This window comes from Cherax quadricarinatus, chromosome 1, assembly GCF_038502225.1.
Source record: "Cherax quadricarinatus isolate ZL_2023a chromosome 1, ASM3850222v1, whole genome shotgun sequence".
Lineage (NCBI taxonomy): Eukaryota > Metazoa > Arthropoda > Malacostraca > Decapoda > Parastacidae > Cherax > Cherax quadricarinatus.
Genome location: NC_091292.1, coordinates 1,510,448 through 1,525,715, shown reverse-complemented (window position 1 = coordinate 1,525,715; position 15,268 = coordinate 1,510,448). Strand labels below are relative to the sequence as shown.

Below are 15,268 nucleotides of genomic sequence, written 5' to 3'. Positions count from 1 at the left end.
GGGTCCATCCCATTCCGTTGAGATTCTTGGCGGTGGCCGAAGGAGGTATGCTTTGTGGCGGATATCTGGCCGCCCTCTCTTTTGTCCACCGAGGTAGCTCGGCAGATGTGAGGTTGCTATCCCGGATTACTGGTTTACTGGCATGAAGGGTAGGGTATGGCATGGGTTCCATGCTGCATCTGCGCTACTAGCAGTGCTGAGGTCCTCTTGGGCGCGGAGGGAGATTTCCGGCCCTTTCATTCCTCCTGGGAACTATTCCTCCCCGCTCCCCCCTTTTTTATTCTTCTTTTTTTTCTTTTTTCTTTTTTTTTCTTAAAAACAAAAAGCAAAGGAGTAACCTAACCATGAAAAACCCAGTCCATGAACCCACTACCTCCGGGCCCCTTCTTGATACCGCACCCCATTCTGACCCTGCCTTGTTTTTTGACCACTCTTCGGACACTCCTGATGCCCCTGTACCTCTTGCTGGTGCTGTTTCCTCACCCGCTTCAGGTACCGGGGCTTCGACTGACTCCTTCGATTTGTCTCACCTCCGCTCTCCTTTGACTGTGGTGACCAGATTTATTCAGCGGCCTCTCCTGCTACTCTCTCTAGCCTTAACCCCATCCATCACAAAGGATTACGTTTATGCCTTGGTGCTTTACGCTCTTCCCCAGTTGAGAGCCTCTATGCAGAAGCGAATGTTCCATCCTTGTCTGAGCGCCGTGATGCCCATTCCCTTCGCTACTATGTACTCTCTCACGATCTCCGCAATCCTTCCATTTATAGAATGGTCACCAATATTAGTAGCCATTCTTTATTTGTTCGCCGCCCCTGTTTGCTCTGTCCCTTTTCTCTTTGCCTACATTCGCTCTTGTCTTCTCTTCAGTTACCACCTTTATATGTTCATGTAGCATCTCACTTTTCCCTACCCCCCTGGGAAGTTCCAGCTGTTCGGGTCTGTTCTTTCTCACTCCCTTGCTCGAAAGCCCAACTGCCTACGGTGGCTTCCCGCTATCTTTTTCTTGATCACTTCCACTCTCATTCTCATGCCATCGCTGTGTACACAGATGGCTCTAAGTCTTCAGACGGCGTCGGATTCGCAGCAGTGTTTCCGGACAGCGTCGTGCGAGGGCATTTACTATCTTCAGCTAGCATTTTTACTGCTGAATTGTATGCCATTCTTGCAGCACTTATTCGTATCGCATCTATGCCTGTGTCATCATTTGTGGTAGTCTCAGACTCCCTTAGTGCTCTACAGGCTATACGAAAATTTGATACACCTCACCTCCTAGTTCTCCGTATCCAACTTTGGCTACGCCGTATCTCTACCAAGCATAAAGATATTGTTTTTTGTTGGGTCCCTGGTCATGTCGACGTATAGGGCAATGAACAGGCAGACACTGCTGCGCAGTCAGCAGTACATGACCTACCAATTTCATATAGAGGTGTTCCATTTCTGGACTATTTTGCTGTAATAGCTACCCACCTTCACACCCGTTGGCAACAACATTGGTCAACTCTCCTTGGTAACAAACTTCATTCTATTAAACCGAGCATAGGTTACTGGCCGTCTTCTTGTCATCAGTGCCGAGATTGGGAGACTACTCTCTCCCGCCTTCGCATTGGCCACACTCATCTTACTCATGGGTATCTCATGGAGAGGCATCTGTTCCTCTCTGTGAGCAGTGTCAAGTTCCAGTATCGATTAGCCACATTCTGTCAGACTGCCCTCTCTATCAACGAGCATGCAGAATTTACCTCCAACGTCGTCTCCGCTCTACTACTCTCTCTTTACTTTCCCTTCTTCCTGATGGACCCTCCTTTAATCCTGACTCTCTCATTGACTTCTTAACAACAACTGATTTACTCCACAAACTCTGATGATGATTCCTTTTGCACTCCCCACAGCCCTTTATACCTCAATCTTTTGCTGCCCTCTACCCTTTCACCATCCACTGCCCCGCTGTTCTCCGTAACCTATTACTCATCTATCTCCCTTTTGCCACCTGATACCCTTGCTTCCTTCCTACCCTGCAGCGCTGTATAGCCCTTGTGGCTTAGCGCTTCTTTTTTATTATAATAATAATAATCCTCCCACGAATGTAATAATAATTCTGAAATGGAAGAGTATCTTTTTCTGAGAGTACTGATGCCAAAAGTGGGAAAACTTGTGGAATTACACAGGCACAAAGTTGGTAGTTGGTGTAATTTATACATTGTTAATTTGGCCCACTTGATTCCTATTTGAACTCAATTCCAATGCTCATTTTGACCCAATTCCTAGCTATTTTGCTAGTACAGTGGAACCTCGGTATATGACCAGCTCCCTACTCTACCAAAGCTCAGCAGTTTACCAAACAAATACGACCTGCCAGAACTTCGTTGTAAACTATTTCATGTTTCTTTGCATTTTTTTTTGTATTGTATAAATAAATCACCATGGGGCCTACGACGATTAGTGATAACAGCCAACTAAACAGAAAGTTGGTTGGGAAGAACTTGTTCGATACACAAACCGAGTGGCACTCGAACAGCCTTCTGGAATGAATTATGGTCGCATACCAAGGTTCCACTGTACACTTTTCTATTGATTAAGTACGAGAAATCACCTCCAACTATCAGAATTGTCTATAATGTGCACAGAAGCCCATAATTTGGCCAGTTTTACAAAATTAAAAAATTCTAATTAAAAAGAGTCCAAAATAAACACTGTAGGCATTCTAGCCACTAATGCAACCCTTCTGTTCATTAATAATGTTCCCAGGTCTTTCCTATATAACACTTCCTCTCTATTTTCAATCCATCATACAAAAAACTGAAGTTTTACTTTATTTCTTGGGTATTAAAATATAAGCAAGAATGACTGGTAATTTTTAGGCTAATCCTAATAATTAAAACAGAACTAGTAAAAGCCCATAAAATAGACCAGAGGGGATGTCTTGCTCTTTGTCGGGAAAAATCACCAAACGTTGAATACAGTAAACCCTCTATAATAGACTAGTTGGGGGTAGTGGATGGCTGGTAATGGCAGTTATGGTGAACAGAGAAGATATTGTTTAGCTGTGATTGTAACAACAAGGAACAATTTTGTAACCAATGGACTTCGTACATTGTTTCCAAATTGAATTACTGGATTTCATTCCGTATTTCTGAAGTTTGTTATATGGAGGGTTTACAGTATTTCCACCACTTTGAGCCCTATTTCAGGCTACTTCCAGTCTGAAAATGACCAAAATAATCTCTATTTCATTAATATATTTTCCATTTTGTCAAGTGATACCAAGAAGTGGCCAGTAAAAGTATATGAAACACTCTAGAAACCACTCACAGTATATTTGAGGGAGCTGTGCTTAAACAGGATTGAGGGATTTCATTGTAGTATAACTCTAGACTGCTTATTCACTGTCTAGTAATAAAAATATAGAAATACTCTGAAGGCTTGAAACAACAAATTGACCAGTCATTTCATCTATTATGCAGACAGTCACATCGAGGATGCATCTACCACAACACATTCTTGGTTGTTCCTGCTGCCCAGATTTACTCTAATCAAATATGAACTATGCTATCAGAACTGATCTCGTACCCAGCATCTTAAATACTATATGTCAATGCAAAAAAAACACAATAACAATAACTTAGACAACACTGCTGAATCTACTACATACTTTAGACAACATTCTTGCATATGTTCTGGAAAGAATTAATAATTTCATCCATAATGACATTATCAAAAAATCTAGCCAAATACAGTGGACCCCCGCATAACGATTACCTCCGAATGCGACCAATTATGTAAGTGTATTTATGTAAGTGCATTTGTACGTGTATGTTTGGGAGTCTGAAATGGACTAATCTACTTCACAATATTTCTTATGGGAACAAATTCGGTCAGTACTGGCACCTGAACATACTTCTGGAGTGAAAAAATATCGTTAACTGGGGGTCCACTGTACTCTTACCTTACCTATTACTAATACTCTACTGTTGTAACTTTCTTAATGAAAAGTACCCATGATCCAATCCCCTGAACCATTTGTATCTATATAACATTGAAAGTTATATAGAAATGTACAAGCATTTGACAAAATTATCACTAATGCTATTATTTCCCTTAGAAAGTGCGAGAACATATGCATCCATCTTCCTTATAAAACAGCTACTGTACCAGTAGTGTTTTAAACAAAACTGGTAACTCTAATCCTGTTAAAACAATTTATATTTGTTCTGAAAAATATGAACAAAATTATGTAGAATTTAGATAGTCATATACATTATAATTTTTTTTTTTTTGCAGAGCTTTAGGAGGAATCATTGCACCAAGAAGTGCTTTGAACCACAGTGCAAGAGCTGGTAGTGGGCACAGTATTGGGGCCAAGTATAAAAGGTAAGCTAGACTAGTTTTTTCAACATGATGACTTTTTTTTTTTATTGTAACTATTTCCCACCAAACAGGGTGACCCAAAGGGAGAAAAACATTCATCATTACTTTTAATAGCTGTATTACCAAAGTGTGCCAACATCACAGTTCAAATGACCCTTCCAGCTACAATATCCCCATTTATCCAGTAATATATACAAACGTTTGTATATCCCTGACATAATGAATACATACATGTGTTCATACTTATTCCTCTATGGTACAACAATCTTCACAAAATTAATGCATTTCTATAATCAGGTTTAAACAGCTGTCTTTTCACTGTGATTACTGACAGCCATAATTATCAATGTGCATCTCAGTACTATATAGCCTATCATGTGATTAATTATAATATGAGCAGTGAAGATTATATACCATACTCATAAAAAAATTGCAGTACATCACCTGGGGGATCAGCTAGGGCTGTGGGTGGCCTCCCAGTGAAGAACCGAGTGAGTCCTGCTCCCACACCACCAGCTCCAGCCAACACACCATATCCTGACACAGAGTCCTCACCTGGATCTCCTCACTCTACTTCGTCTGGTCCAATGTCCGCTAAGGTTGCCTGGCCACATGGCTCAATTCCTAAAAGAGTAAAGAAGTTATCTTGGGAAGATGAATTAAGTAATAAGGTAAAAGAATTACATTAATTTTATTTAGAATTATTAAAACCTTGAAATGATATTATTGTATAAATTCACACGAAAAAATTTTTTTTTAATTAAATTTACAAGTATTTCCTCTGGTCCTGGTATTATGTGACTATTATAATATGAACAAATTCTGCACTCCATATGTTGGACTATTAAATACAAAGTTAATAAATGTTCATTATTTCTTTGATAGAAAGACGAATCAGTATTAAAACCTAACTCGTGTAGTTCTACATAGTCCCATTAATGGCGGAGAGGCCATTACTTTTTCTTAACTAGAGTATCCACAACATACCAAGTCTGCTGATTTTTACACGTTTGGCTTCTTTAATTTGTTGTATACGAATTTCGGTAACTGAATAACTTCCAGTTATTAATTTTCCATTAGAAAATATAATTACAATATATTGTAGCATCCCTGTTCATAAAGGATGGCATGCAAAATTAATGTTTAAATTATTTCATTTTAAATAAGCAATACTTTTTTTTTTCCAGACGGAGTTGGATCCTGAAGTCAGTGTGACACCAATGCCACAGTCATCAATTTCAGACACACCTAACCTTACTGTCTATTTCTGATAATAGTAGCCTAGTCAGTTAGGGATGTGTTCCAGAGAACATCTTGTGCATGTTCTAAAAGTCATTACCAGTTTCATGCCGCAATGCCAGCACACAAAGGGCTAAAGGTGTACATACCTCAGTATATACACAATTATTGTGAATTATTCATTCTATAAAACATTTGTTACCATGTGCAAAAAGTTGGCTGTGAAAAAGTGAAAGAAAAAGTTACAGTACCTGTAATCTCTGCCTTCATGGAAATATAGGTTGTAAGATGAAAGATAATTTAAAAATATTACATTCCTATAAAAACAATGATTTTCTTGATGAATCATAGTCATAAGAAACTTGCTAGGAAATATAAAACCATCTGCTGGAAATTTAGCAAATTGTTCACTACTTGGCTGATAGTTTATCTGTGATCAAAAATTAAGCATATATAACATTAACAATTATAATACTTCATAGATGTAATTGTATTACCTCAAATTTACTCCATATCTTCACTGGTATCAGATGTCATAATAATACTGGAAGGACTGGGTATAGTGATTCTTACAAATTTTAAGTATGAATAGATCTCAGATATGTGAACACAACAGTTGGTTGTGACTAATAGTTCCTGGTACATTTTGGGTTGTCTGGAATCTCTTATATTACAATATGTTAATTATTAGTAAAATGTACCAGCATACAGATGTCTATGCTGAGTCAACAAATTCAGTAATAAAGATTCACCATATATAGAGCAGGACTGTACTGTACCACTCATATCTTTTGGCATTGGCTGAAGGATTTACTAACCTACCTTTGACAGACTCCCTCTTCGACTTTTTGACAGCAGATCTACTACATAAATTTTGATAATCCTTCCTTTAGCACTCCTCACAACCCGTCCTAACTTTACTTTTATTATCATCTCCACCCTTATTTATCCTTAGATCCTGCATCAATTACTACTCTGCAGCGCTGTATGACCCTGGTAGGTTTGGCGCTTCTTTTTAATTATAATAATACTATATCGTACTATTCTCACTGTGGTATTTTGTTATTCTATTAAGACAGCATGCATTCTACTAGTGTTTGGCTAGCCAAAATCTTTTCTTTCCCATCACTGATTACACGTTATCTAATGTGCTTTCCATTTTTATAACTTTCTTTTTATAGAAAATAGTCAAACTGCAATATTTTGTACTTAACTGTTCTACTGTAAAACCATACCCACCCATGGTATGGTTTACTTGCAATCATGCCATTACGATTTCGCGAGTCAGAATTGATGACTTAATGTGTAGGATTCCTATGAATGTATGCAAGTAATGTGAAATGTCATAATGTCAATATCAATACAAATATTGAGAACAATACTTAATTCTTCAACCCATCCTCCTAAATTGTAAGTCAATTTCTCACATATTGTTTTCAGAAAATTTATCTATACATTGTACAGCCTCTCCTCACTTAACAATGGAGTTCCGTTCCTAAGACCACGTCGGTAAACGAACTCATCGTTAAGTGGGGAACATACTATAATGGTAGTGGGTTTGTGTCAACCATCTTTTTCATATTGTTTTAATGTTACCTTTGCACCACATATAAAATTTTTTAGAATATTTTTAAATGTTTATAAAGTAGTGTACTGGTGTAATAAACAGAATAAAAGAAATCCGCTGTAATATAAATTATTTAAGTATGCATACTGGTCAGAGAGCCCGTTGCAAGTCTGAGTCATCACTAAATGAGAGAGGCTGTATATCTTATGATGATTGTTAAATTGTCATCTACTAATAAAAATTATTAAAATATAACATACCACAATGCCAGTACAGTAGGGCTCCACTTTACGGTGTTTTGTTTTACGGGGTTCCGCTAATTTGGATATTTAAAATTACGACCAAAACTCTTCATACAGCTCCCCCCTGTCTTTCTAATACTGTCACAGTGCCCACCTGGTTTGTTTACATTCTCCGTGAGTACGTCTCCATTATGTCTGGAAACTTTCCAAAATTTAAAGGGTTTTAAAGTTACTGCATATTTTATATGTACCCTGATAATTATACTTATGTGTACCTGTACCTAAATAAACTTGCACACTGTGCTGGCATGCAGGTACACATCCCTCTAGTCTGAAAGCCATAGTAATAATACTAATATGTAATAATATTCACTCTTGGGTACATTAAATGTCTTATTTTGTGTTATAGATTTTTTTTTTTTTTAACAAGTTGGCTATCTCCCACCGAGGCAGTGTGAGCCAAAAAGAAAATACTTTCATCATTAAATACTTTCACCTCGCTCATACATAATCACTGTTTTTGCAGAGGTGCCCAGAACACAACAGTTTAGAAGCATATACATATAGTATGTAAAGATATACAACATATCCCATATACAATATATCAATGCATAACAGTTAATATAGATATTTTCATTAATCCATCTATGATATTTTCTTCAAAATTATGTAAGAAACACGTTACATAGCATATAAACATGATACATACACCCACAGTACAATAAATTTCACATAAATATGAGGTGTGGTAGCCAGCAGAGGGAAAACATTACGTTTCCTCTGGTCAAGCACCAAAGAAAACGTGTATGAATTTGTATTTCTCTGTCACTCCCCTTAACACATTCTGCTTTGTTTACAATTCTTGCCATGAATTCGTCTCATTACTTCTCCCTTTACTTATGATGGCATCTAAAGGTAGTTGTTAGAAACGATTAAACTCAGTGAACAAGGTAGAGTGATACCTCTCATATTTGAACTATATGGGCCAAGACCGGTTTGGAAACATGGAGTTTCCGGATACGTGAAGGGAAAAATGCGCATCCGTACCGTCATATCATTCATACCCTGTCATATCGCCATTGGTGATGGAGTTGCAGGTTTAAAAAACGAGTCCAACGTCGTCTGGCGGTGGGATCATATCATTCATACCCTGTCATATCGCCATTGGTGATGGAGTTGTAGGTTTAAAAAATGAGTCCGTCGTCTGGCAGTGGGATCAAACACTCTGAGCTAGAGTAACAGTCTCCTGGATTTCACGGACCACAGGACCATGACTTTTCAAATGGGCTGTAGACAGTGGATGCTCCAAATATTCCGAAAGTGTTTCAACACCTGTCCTTGCTGCTGAAGTTTATGGTCTTGGAGGCACTGGGTTGTCATCGTCGTTACTTTCGGAATGTTCCAGGTGCAACACTGATTCTACAATCTCTGCATCCATCAGAGATTGCACACCAAGGTCATTTTTGTCACACACTAGCCAGTCCTGCACTTTGTCTTCTGTAGTTTTTTCCCCAGCCTTGGACCAACCTGCATCCATGTGCGACAATATTTCCCTTTTTTTTTTTCTAGAATAAGCACATTCCTGGCCCTCTTTGGTGCCATACACAAGATAGCCAGGACAAAACACAGCTGCATTAATTCTAAAAGGAGGAATGGAACCCCCACAAAGGCCACAAATTCATTCTAGACTGCACCATCATTATGCGAAGAGTGCAGCTCCTAGTGGCCAACCGGTATACTAAAGTGCATGCTAAGTTTGATTCAACCTTCTGCCGTATCCAAATGGCTGTTTGGATATTGGCGAGATTCAGATAATGGCAGGCCGGATATGCGAGGTATCACTATGTCGATGGTAATAATGTGGCTCTGGGCTGCATTACATATCGTATAGCTATGCAAGTAGGTGTAGCTATGTAGCCCAGGTGGACAACATAGCTAAATCTACCGGCTACCTCCACCTGACTTCCTACAAATCCTGTAAATACTACTCACCTCTCATCCTACATTAAGACTACACATATTTTAAGGTAAATAATGAGTGTACTGTATGTGTATTTTATCTCTCTGGGCTGCTTTAAATATCATATATTAAGTTTGGGATGGGGAGCCAGGGCTACCTACACCTGACTTCCTACAAATAAGTATTACTCACCTCTTGCCCTACACTAAGACGACAAATATTTTAAGGTATGTAATGAATGTACTGTGTATGTATTTGAATTTTTATTGTTTTTTAATGCCTAGTTCTACTGTTAGCTTAATATATATGTTATTGTAAACTTGCTGTCTTTGATTTGTATGCATTTATAAGTGGAAAAAATGGTGTTCTGCTTTCTGGCAATGTCCACTTTCCAGCGGTAGCCTGGAACCTAATCTGCTGAATAAGTGGGGCCCTACTGTATATCAAACATTGCAAAGAGGTTCTAAAAGTTTTTGAGATGCAAACAGAAAACAGGAACCTACCAAGTACACACTACAATGCATAGTCTGATAATTACTGTTGAAAGCTCGTATAACAATCATTCATTGAATTGTCTTTGTCACAGTGAAATATCAACTCTGACTAGGAGAAAAGGCTGAACTCTTGTACAGTGCTGTATTAAATAAAATAACAAAGAAGTTGAAACAATTTAACAAAAAAAAAAAAAAGAATTTTGTCCCGTAAATACTGTATATACACATACTTTTTATTTACTACAATAATTAAACTGCATACAGCACTAAAAATTGTGAATTAATTTTCTGACAGTCATCACATTTTTATTAACTGGCCCTAATAAGTTCTTCCTTGATAGATTATGATGAATCCAGATTTTTATTTCCATTACTATAAATACCAATTTTTCTTTTGAATACTCTAGAGCTGTAGTAGGATTCAAGGTTGAAGCATATACCATGAGTACATGTTACTGTTTGATCACTGACAGTGCTAGTTTTAAGAATTTACAGAAAGTTCCTCTTTGTTTCATGGATGATGCGTGAATCGTCCAACCAACCTCATACTCCATTTTTCCTTAGTAGACCCTCTACTAACATCTGAGTTTCATGGGGGGTTGGCACCTGCATGCCCTGGATATTTTCTGTGATAAAAGTGTAACATTCCATCTTGGGCAGGTCAGCTAACATGCTAGAATTTGTAGCTAATTAAAAGTATAAATAAGAAGCTGCATGTGATATGTATCATGTGAAAAGTAATATGCTACACATATTTGTTATATTTCCAAATGCATATCATTTAATATTACTGTACTCTTAATCACTTTAAAAATTTAGTTAGAAAGTTCCTATACAGATGATCCATATAGTCTGTGGATTCACAAATTGTTTTGTTTTGATATACATACTGTACTGTGTCGGACATGCTTTTCCAGGCAATGCTTTTATCATATTTCATATAACAGGTGCTTCCTTAAAGAGACCAAAACTAAATAGTAGCATATTTATGTAGAAGTAGGATATACAGTATTTGTTGTGTGTGTGTGTGTGTATATATATATATACATGTATATATATATAAATTGATTAGAAGACTGCATATACTGTACTTGACTTGAGTGCAATCTATTTTTGTATATACTGAATTGTACTTGTTCAGTATCAGTGATCAAGTATTCTTCCAATGTATTTATTACTGGCACTACTACTGAAACCAGCTGATGAACTGTACTGACATCTTAGCAATAAAATAATGTTTTATAAGTGCATTATTTAATTTTTCCCTGATATAAAACAACTTTTGCTGTTTTTTTCATTTATCAAATCAAATCAAAGTTTATTCTCTATAAGGATTACAATGCGGGGTTTACAGATTTTGGTTATTGTGTGGTTAACATGTAATAAAATACTAATTACAGAGGGGGCCACTAGAACACCTAGCAAGGCTAGGCATTTCGGGCAAACTTAGATTAATTCTTAACCCTAAATTATTACAAATTCTGGAGTAAGTTGACTAAATACTAAGTGATTAAATACTTGTGAGTTTAGCAATGTGAATGCTTTTGTTTTGGCACAATACCTAGTTTCTATATTGGAGTATCACAGGCAAACTTGTGACTAGTTAGGAATCATTATTTTAAGATTAAGATACGTATTTCTGTGCTTATAGTCAAATGGGTGAGTGAGTTTAAGGGTGAACCACCAGTTGGTTTTTATGTAGTTAGTTGACAGGGTGTATCAGGGAGATAAGACATTTTCTAACGGTAGTATTGAAGGTGATGAATGTGTCTGCAGTTCTAGAGTTTTCAGGTAGGGTGTTCCAGATTTTAGGGCCTTTGACATACATTGAATTTTTGTATAGATTTAGTCGGACACGGGGAATGTCGTAGAGATGTTTGTGTCTGGTGTTATGCTTGTGGGTCCTGTCACAACTATCAAGAAAGCATTTTAGGTCAAGGTTAATATTGGAATTTAAGGTCCTGTATATGTAGATTGCACAGTAGTAAGTGTGGATGTTCTGAACAGGGAGTAAGTTTAGATCTATTAAGAGTGGGGGGGGTGTGTTGCCAGGGATGGGATTTAATGATTATTCCTACTGTGGCTTTTTGAGTTATTATTGGCTTTAGGTGTGTTGCTGCAGTTGAACCCCAAGCACAAATAGCATAGGTGAGGTATAGATAAATGAGTGAATGGTATAGTGTGAGAAGGGCATTTTGTGGCACGTAGTATCGTATCTTGGAGAGGATCCCAACTGTTTTGGATACTTTTTTTGATATGTGTTGGATATGGATGCTGAAATTCAGGTTGTTGTCGAGGTATAGGCCTAGGGATTTGCCCTCATTATGTCTGGCAATTAGAGTGCTGTCAATCTTAATGTTTAGTTGTGCAGCACCTGCTCTGCTCTGCTATGTACCAGGTTTATCCAGTTCTTAATACACTACAGACTGAGTATGTATTATCAATATACACTCCAACTTCAGTGTTCTCATTATACACTCAGCTTGCATTGTTTTCAATGTATACATTCAAATTCAAATTTTTCTTTTACTTCTGCTGTACATAGATGTTAGTTAGTGTAATAAAATACAGTGGAACCTTGGTTTTCATCATTAATTTGTTCCAGAAAGATTGACAAAAACTGAATTTGATGGTAACTGAAGCAATATTTCCCATAAGAAATAATGTACATAAATGCAATTAATCCATTCCAGACACCCAAAAGTATTAACAAAAAATACATTTTATAGAGTAACTATAGTTTTACATACAGAAAACAATGAGAAATAAATATAAAGGACTAATGAAATGGATAAATGAACATTCAATATCACTTTTACCTTTACTGAAGACTCTTGTTGGCTTTTGGAAGATGCAAGGAGGGGAGAGGGAGGAGGGGAGAGGGAGTAGGAGAGGTTGTTGGTTGGAAGGGGAATCCCCCTCCATAAGGACTGCAGGTATCAAGTCCCTATCCGGGGTTACTTCCCTTTTACTGGCACTGGACCTGCTGCACAAAAAATCTGTCCAGAGAGGTCTTTCTGGCATCTCTAAGATTTGCCTAAAATGGGACAAGGTATTGTCATTGAACATGTTGCAGACATGGCTTGCAACAGCTTTGTTAGGGTGATATTTCTGCACAAAACTTTGCAACTCACTCACGTTTGGTATGGCGGACTGACGAAAACAGGTGATGAACGAAAACTGGAACAAAATTTTGGTTAAAAAAATTGTCGAAAACTGAATTCAACAAAAATCAGGGCAATAAAAAACCGAGGTTCCACTGTATTGTTAGGCACAAAAGAAAGCCACTAGAATACAAACGCTTTTCGAGCAGTGTTAAGAGTTTTCAATGTACGTACACTCAGTTTGAAGTTTCAATATACATACAGTGGAACCTCAGTTTTTGAGTTAATCCATTTCAGATGTTGATTCAACAATCAAAATCCATGACAATCAAAGCAATTTTTCCCACAGAATAATGTAAACAGAATTAATCTGTTCCAGACCCCAAATGACAATTTTTTTTTATTATCACACTGGCCGATTCCCACCAAGGCAGGGTGGCCCGAAAAAGAAAAACTTTCACCATCATTCACTCCATCACTGTCTTGCCAGAAGGGTGCTTTACACTACAGTTTTTAAACTGCAACATTAACACCCCTCCTTCAGAGTGCAGGCACTGTACGTCCCATCTCCAGGACTCAAGTCCAGCCTGCCGGTTTCCCTGAATCCCTTCATAAATGTTACTTTGCTCACACTCCAACAATATAATATAATAATATATAATAATATATTGTTAAGTAGTCTGTAAGTCAACAATGTTAAGTCGGCCCATAATGCCTAGGCATAATAGAGGCTCTCTTTGCATTGCAACCCATTATTGTAAATACAAAATCTCAATGTACTATTTGCAAAGACATAAATAAATAAATAAATAAATAAATAAATAAATAAATAAATAAATTGTTTCTGAAGTGACTTCAATGCACCTTTCAAAAAGTGCTTTGGTGCAGTTTCTTGAAGTCAGAAATGACCTGGTAGTCTATGGCCTGGATGAGAAGAATGGTGTTGGGAGGCAAGAACTTCACAGCTATAAAACTGAACTCCTCCAGCAACTCATTTTGAAAGCTATGGAGGGTGAGCAGGAGCATTATCCATGCATAAAAGTGCCCTGAGTGGCAACTGTTTTTTAATGAGGTACTTTTTGACAGTGGGAGCAAAGACCTCATGAACCCACTCAGTAAAAAATTATATCTTAGTTACCCAAGCTTTCATGATGGCCCTCCACACTACAGTCTATTTGTTTTTCATAAGACATGAAACAAAGCTGAAGGGGGTGGGAGAGTTTAAATGGAGAGGAATAAATGGGATTAGGTCAGGGGTTTCAAATAGAGTTAGAGCTAAAGAAGGAGTAGCAATAATGTTGAAGGATAAGCTATGGCAGGAAAAGAGGGACTACAAATGTATTAATTCAAGGATTATGTGGAGTAAAATAAAGATTGGAAGTGAAAAGTGGGTTATAGTAAGCGTGTATGCACCTGGAGAAGAGAGAAGTGTAGAGGAGAGAGAGAGATTTTGGGAAATGTTGAGTGAATGCGTGGGGAGTTTTGAATCAAGTGTGAGAGTAATGGTGGTTGGGGATTTCAATGCTAAAGTCGGTAAAAATGTTGTGGAGGGAGTAGTAGGTAAATTTGGGGTGCCAGGGGTAAATGTAAATGGGGAGCCTTTAATTGAGCTATGTGTAGAATGAGATTTGGTAATAAGTAATACATATTTTATGAAAAAGAGGATAAATAAATATACAAGGTATGATGTAGCACGTAATGAAAGTAGTTCGTTAGATTATGTATTGGTGGATAAAAGGTTGATGGGTAGGCTCCAGGATGTACATGTTTATAGAGGGGCAACTGATATATCGGATCATTATTTAGTTGTAGCTACAGTTAGAGTAAGAGGTAGATGGGAAAAGAGGAAGGTGGCAACAATAAGTAAGAGGGAGGTGAAAGTGTATAAACTAAGGGAGAAGGAAGTTCGGGTGAGATATAAGCGACTATTGGCAGAAAGGTGGACTAGTGCAAAAATGAGTAGTGGGGGGGTTGAAGAGGGTTGGAATAGTTTTAAAAATGCAGTATTAGAATCTGGGGCAGAAGTTTGTGGTTATAGGAGGGTGGGGGCAGGAGGAAAGAGGAGTGATTGGTGGAATGAAGTAAAGGGTGTGATAAAAGAGAAAAAGGTAGCTTATGAGAGGTTTTTACAAAGCAGAAGTGTTATAAGAAGAGCAGAGTATATGGAGAGAAAAAGAAAGGTGAAGAGAGTGGTGAGAGAGTGCAAAAGGAGAGCAGATGATAGAGTGGGAGAGGCACTGTCAAGAAATTTTAATGAAAATAAGAAAAAAATTTGGAGTGAGTTAAACAAGTTAAG

General features: G+C 37.6%; 1 protein-coding gene across 5 annotated transcripts in view; it reads left to right on the top strand.

The window, feature by feature from the left end:
- Nucleotides 1-11,113, top strand: part of LOC128690899 (protocadherin beta-12-like) — an 87,316-nt gene extending 76,203 nt beyond the window's left edge. For 4 of the 5 annotated variants that reach the window (XM_070103809.1, XM_070105125.1, XM_070104563.1 and 1 more), the window contains 3 exons: nt 4,280-4,369; nt 4,803-5,037; nt 5,554-11,113. In XM_070103809.1, coding sequence (XP_069959910.1) covers nt 4,280-4,369; nt 4,803-5,037; nt 5,554-5,637 — 409 coding nt within the window. In that variant the 3' untranslated portion in view covers nt 5,638-11,113. The remainder of the gene's footprint in view (nt 1-4,279; nt 4,370-4,802; nt 5,038-5,553) is intronic. The other variant, XR_011394579.1, reaches the window with a different exon arrangement.
- The last annotated feature ends 4,155 nt before the right edge of the window (nt 11,114-15,268 follow it).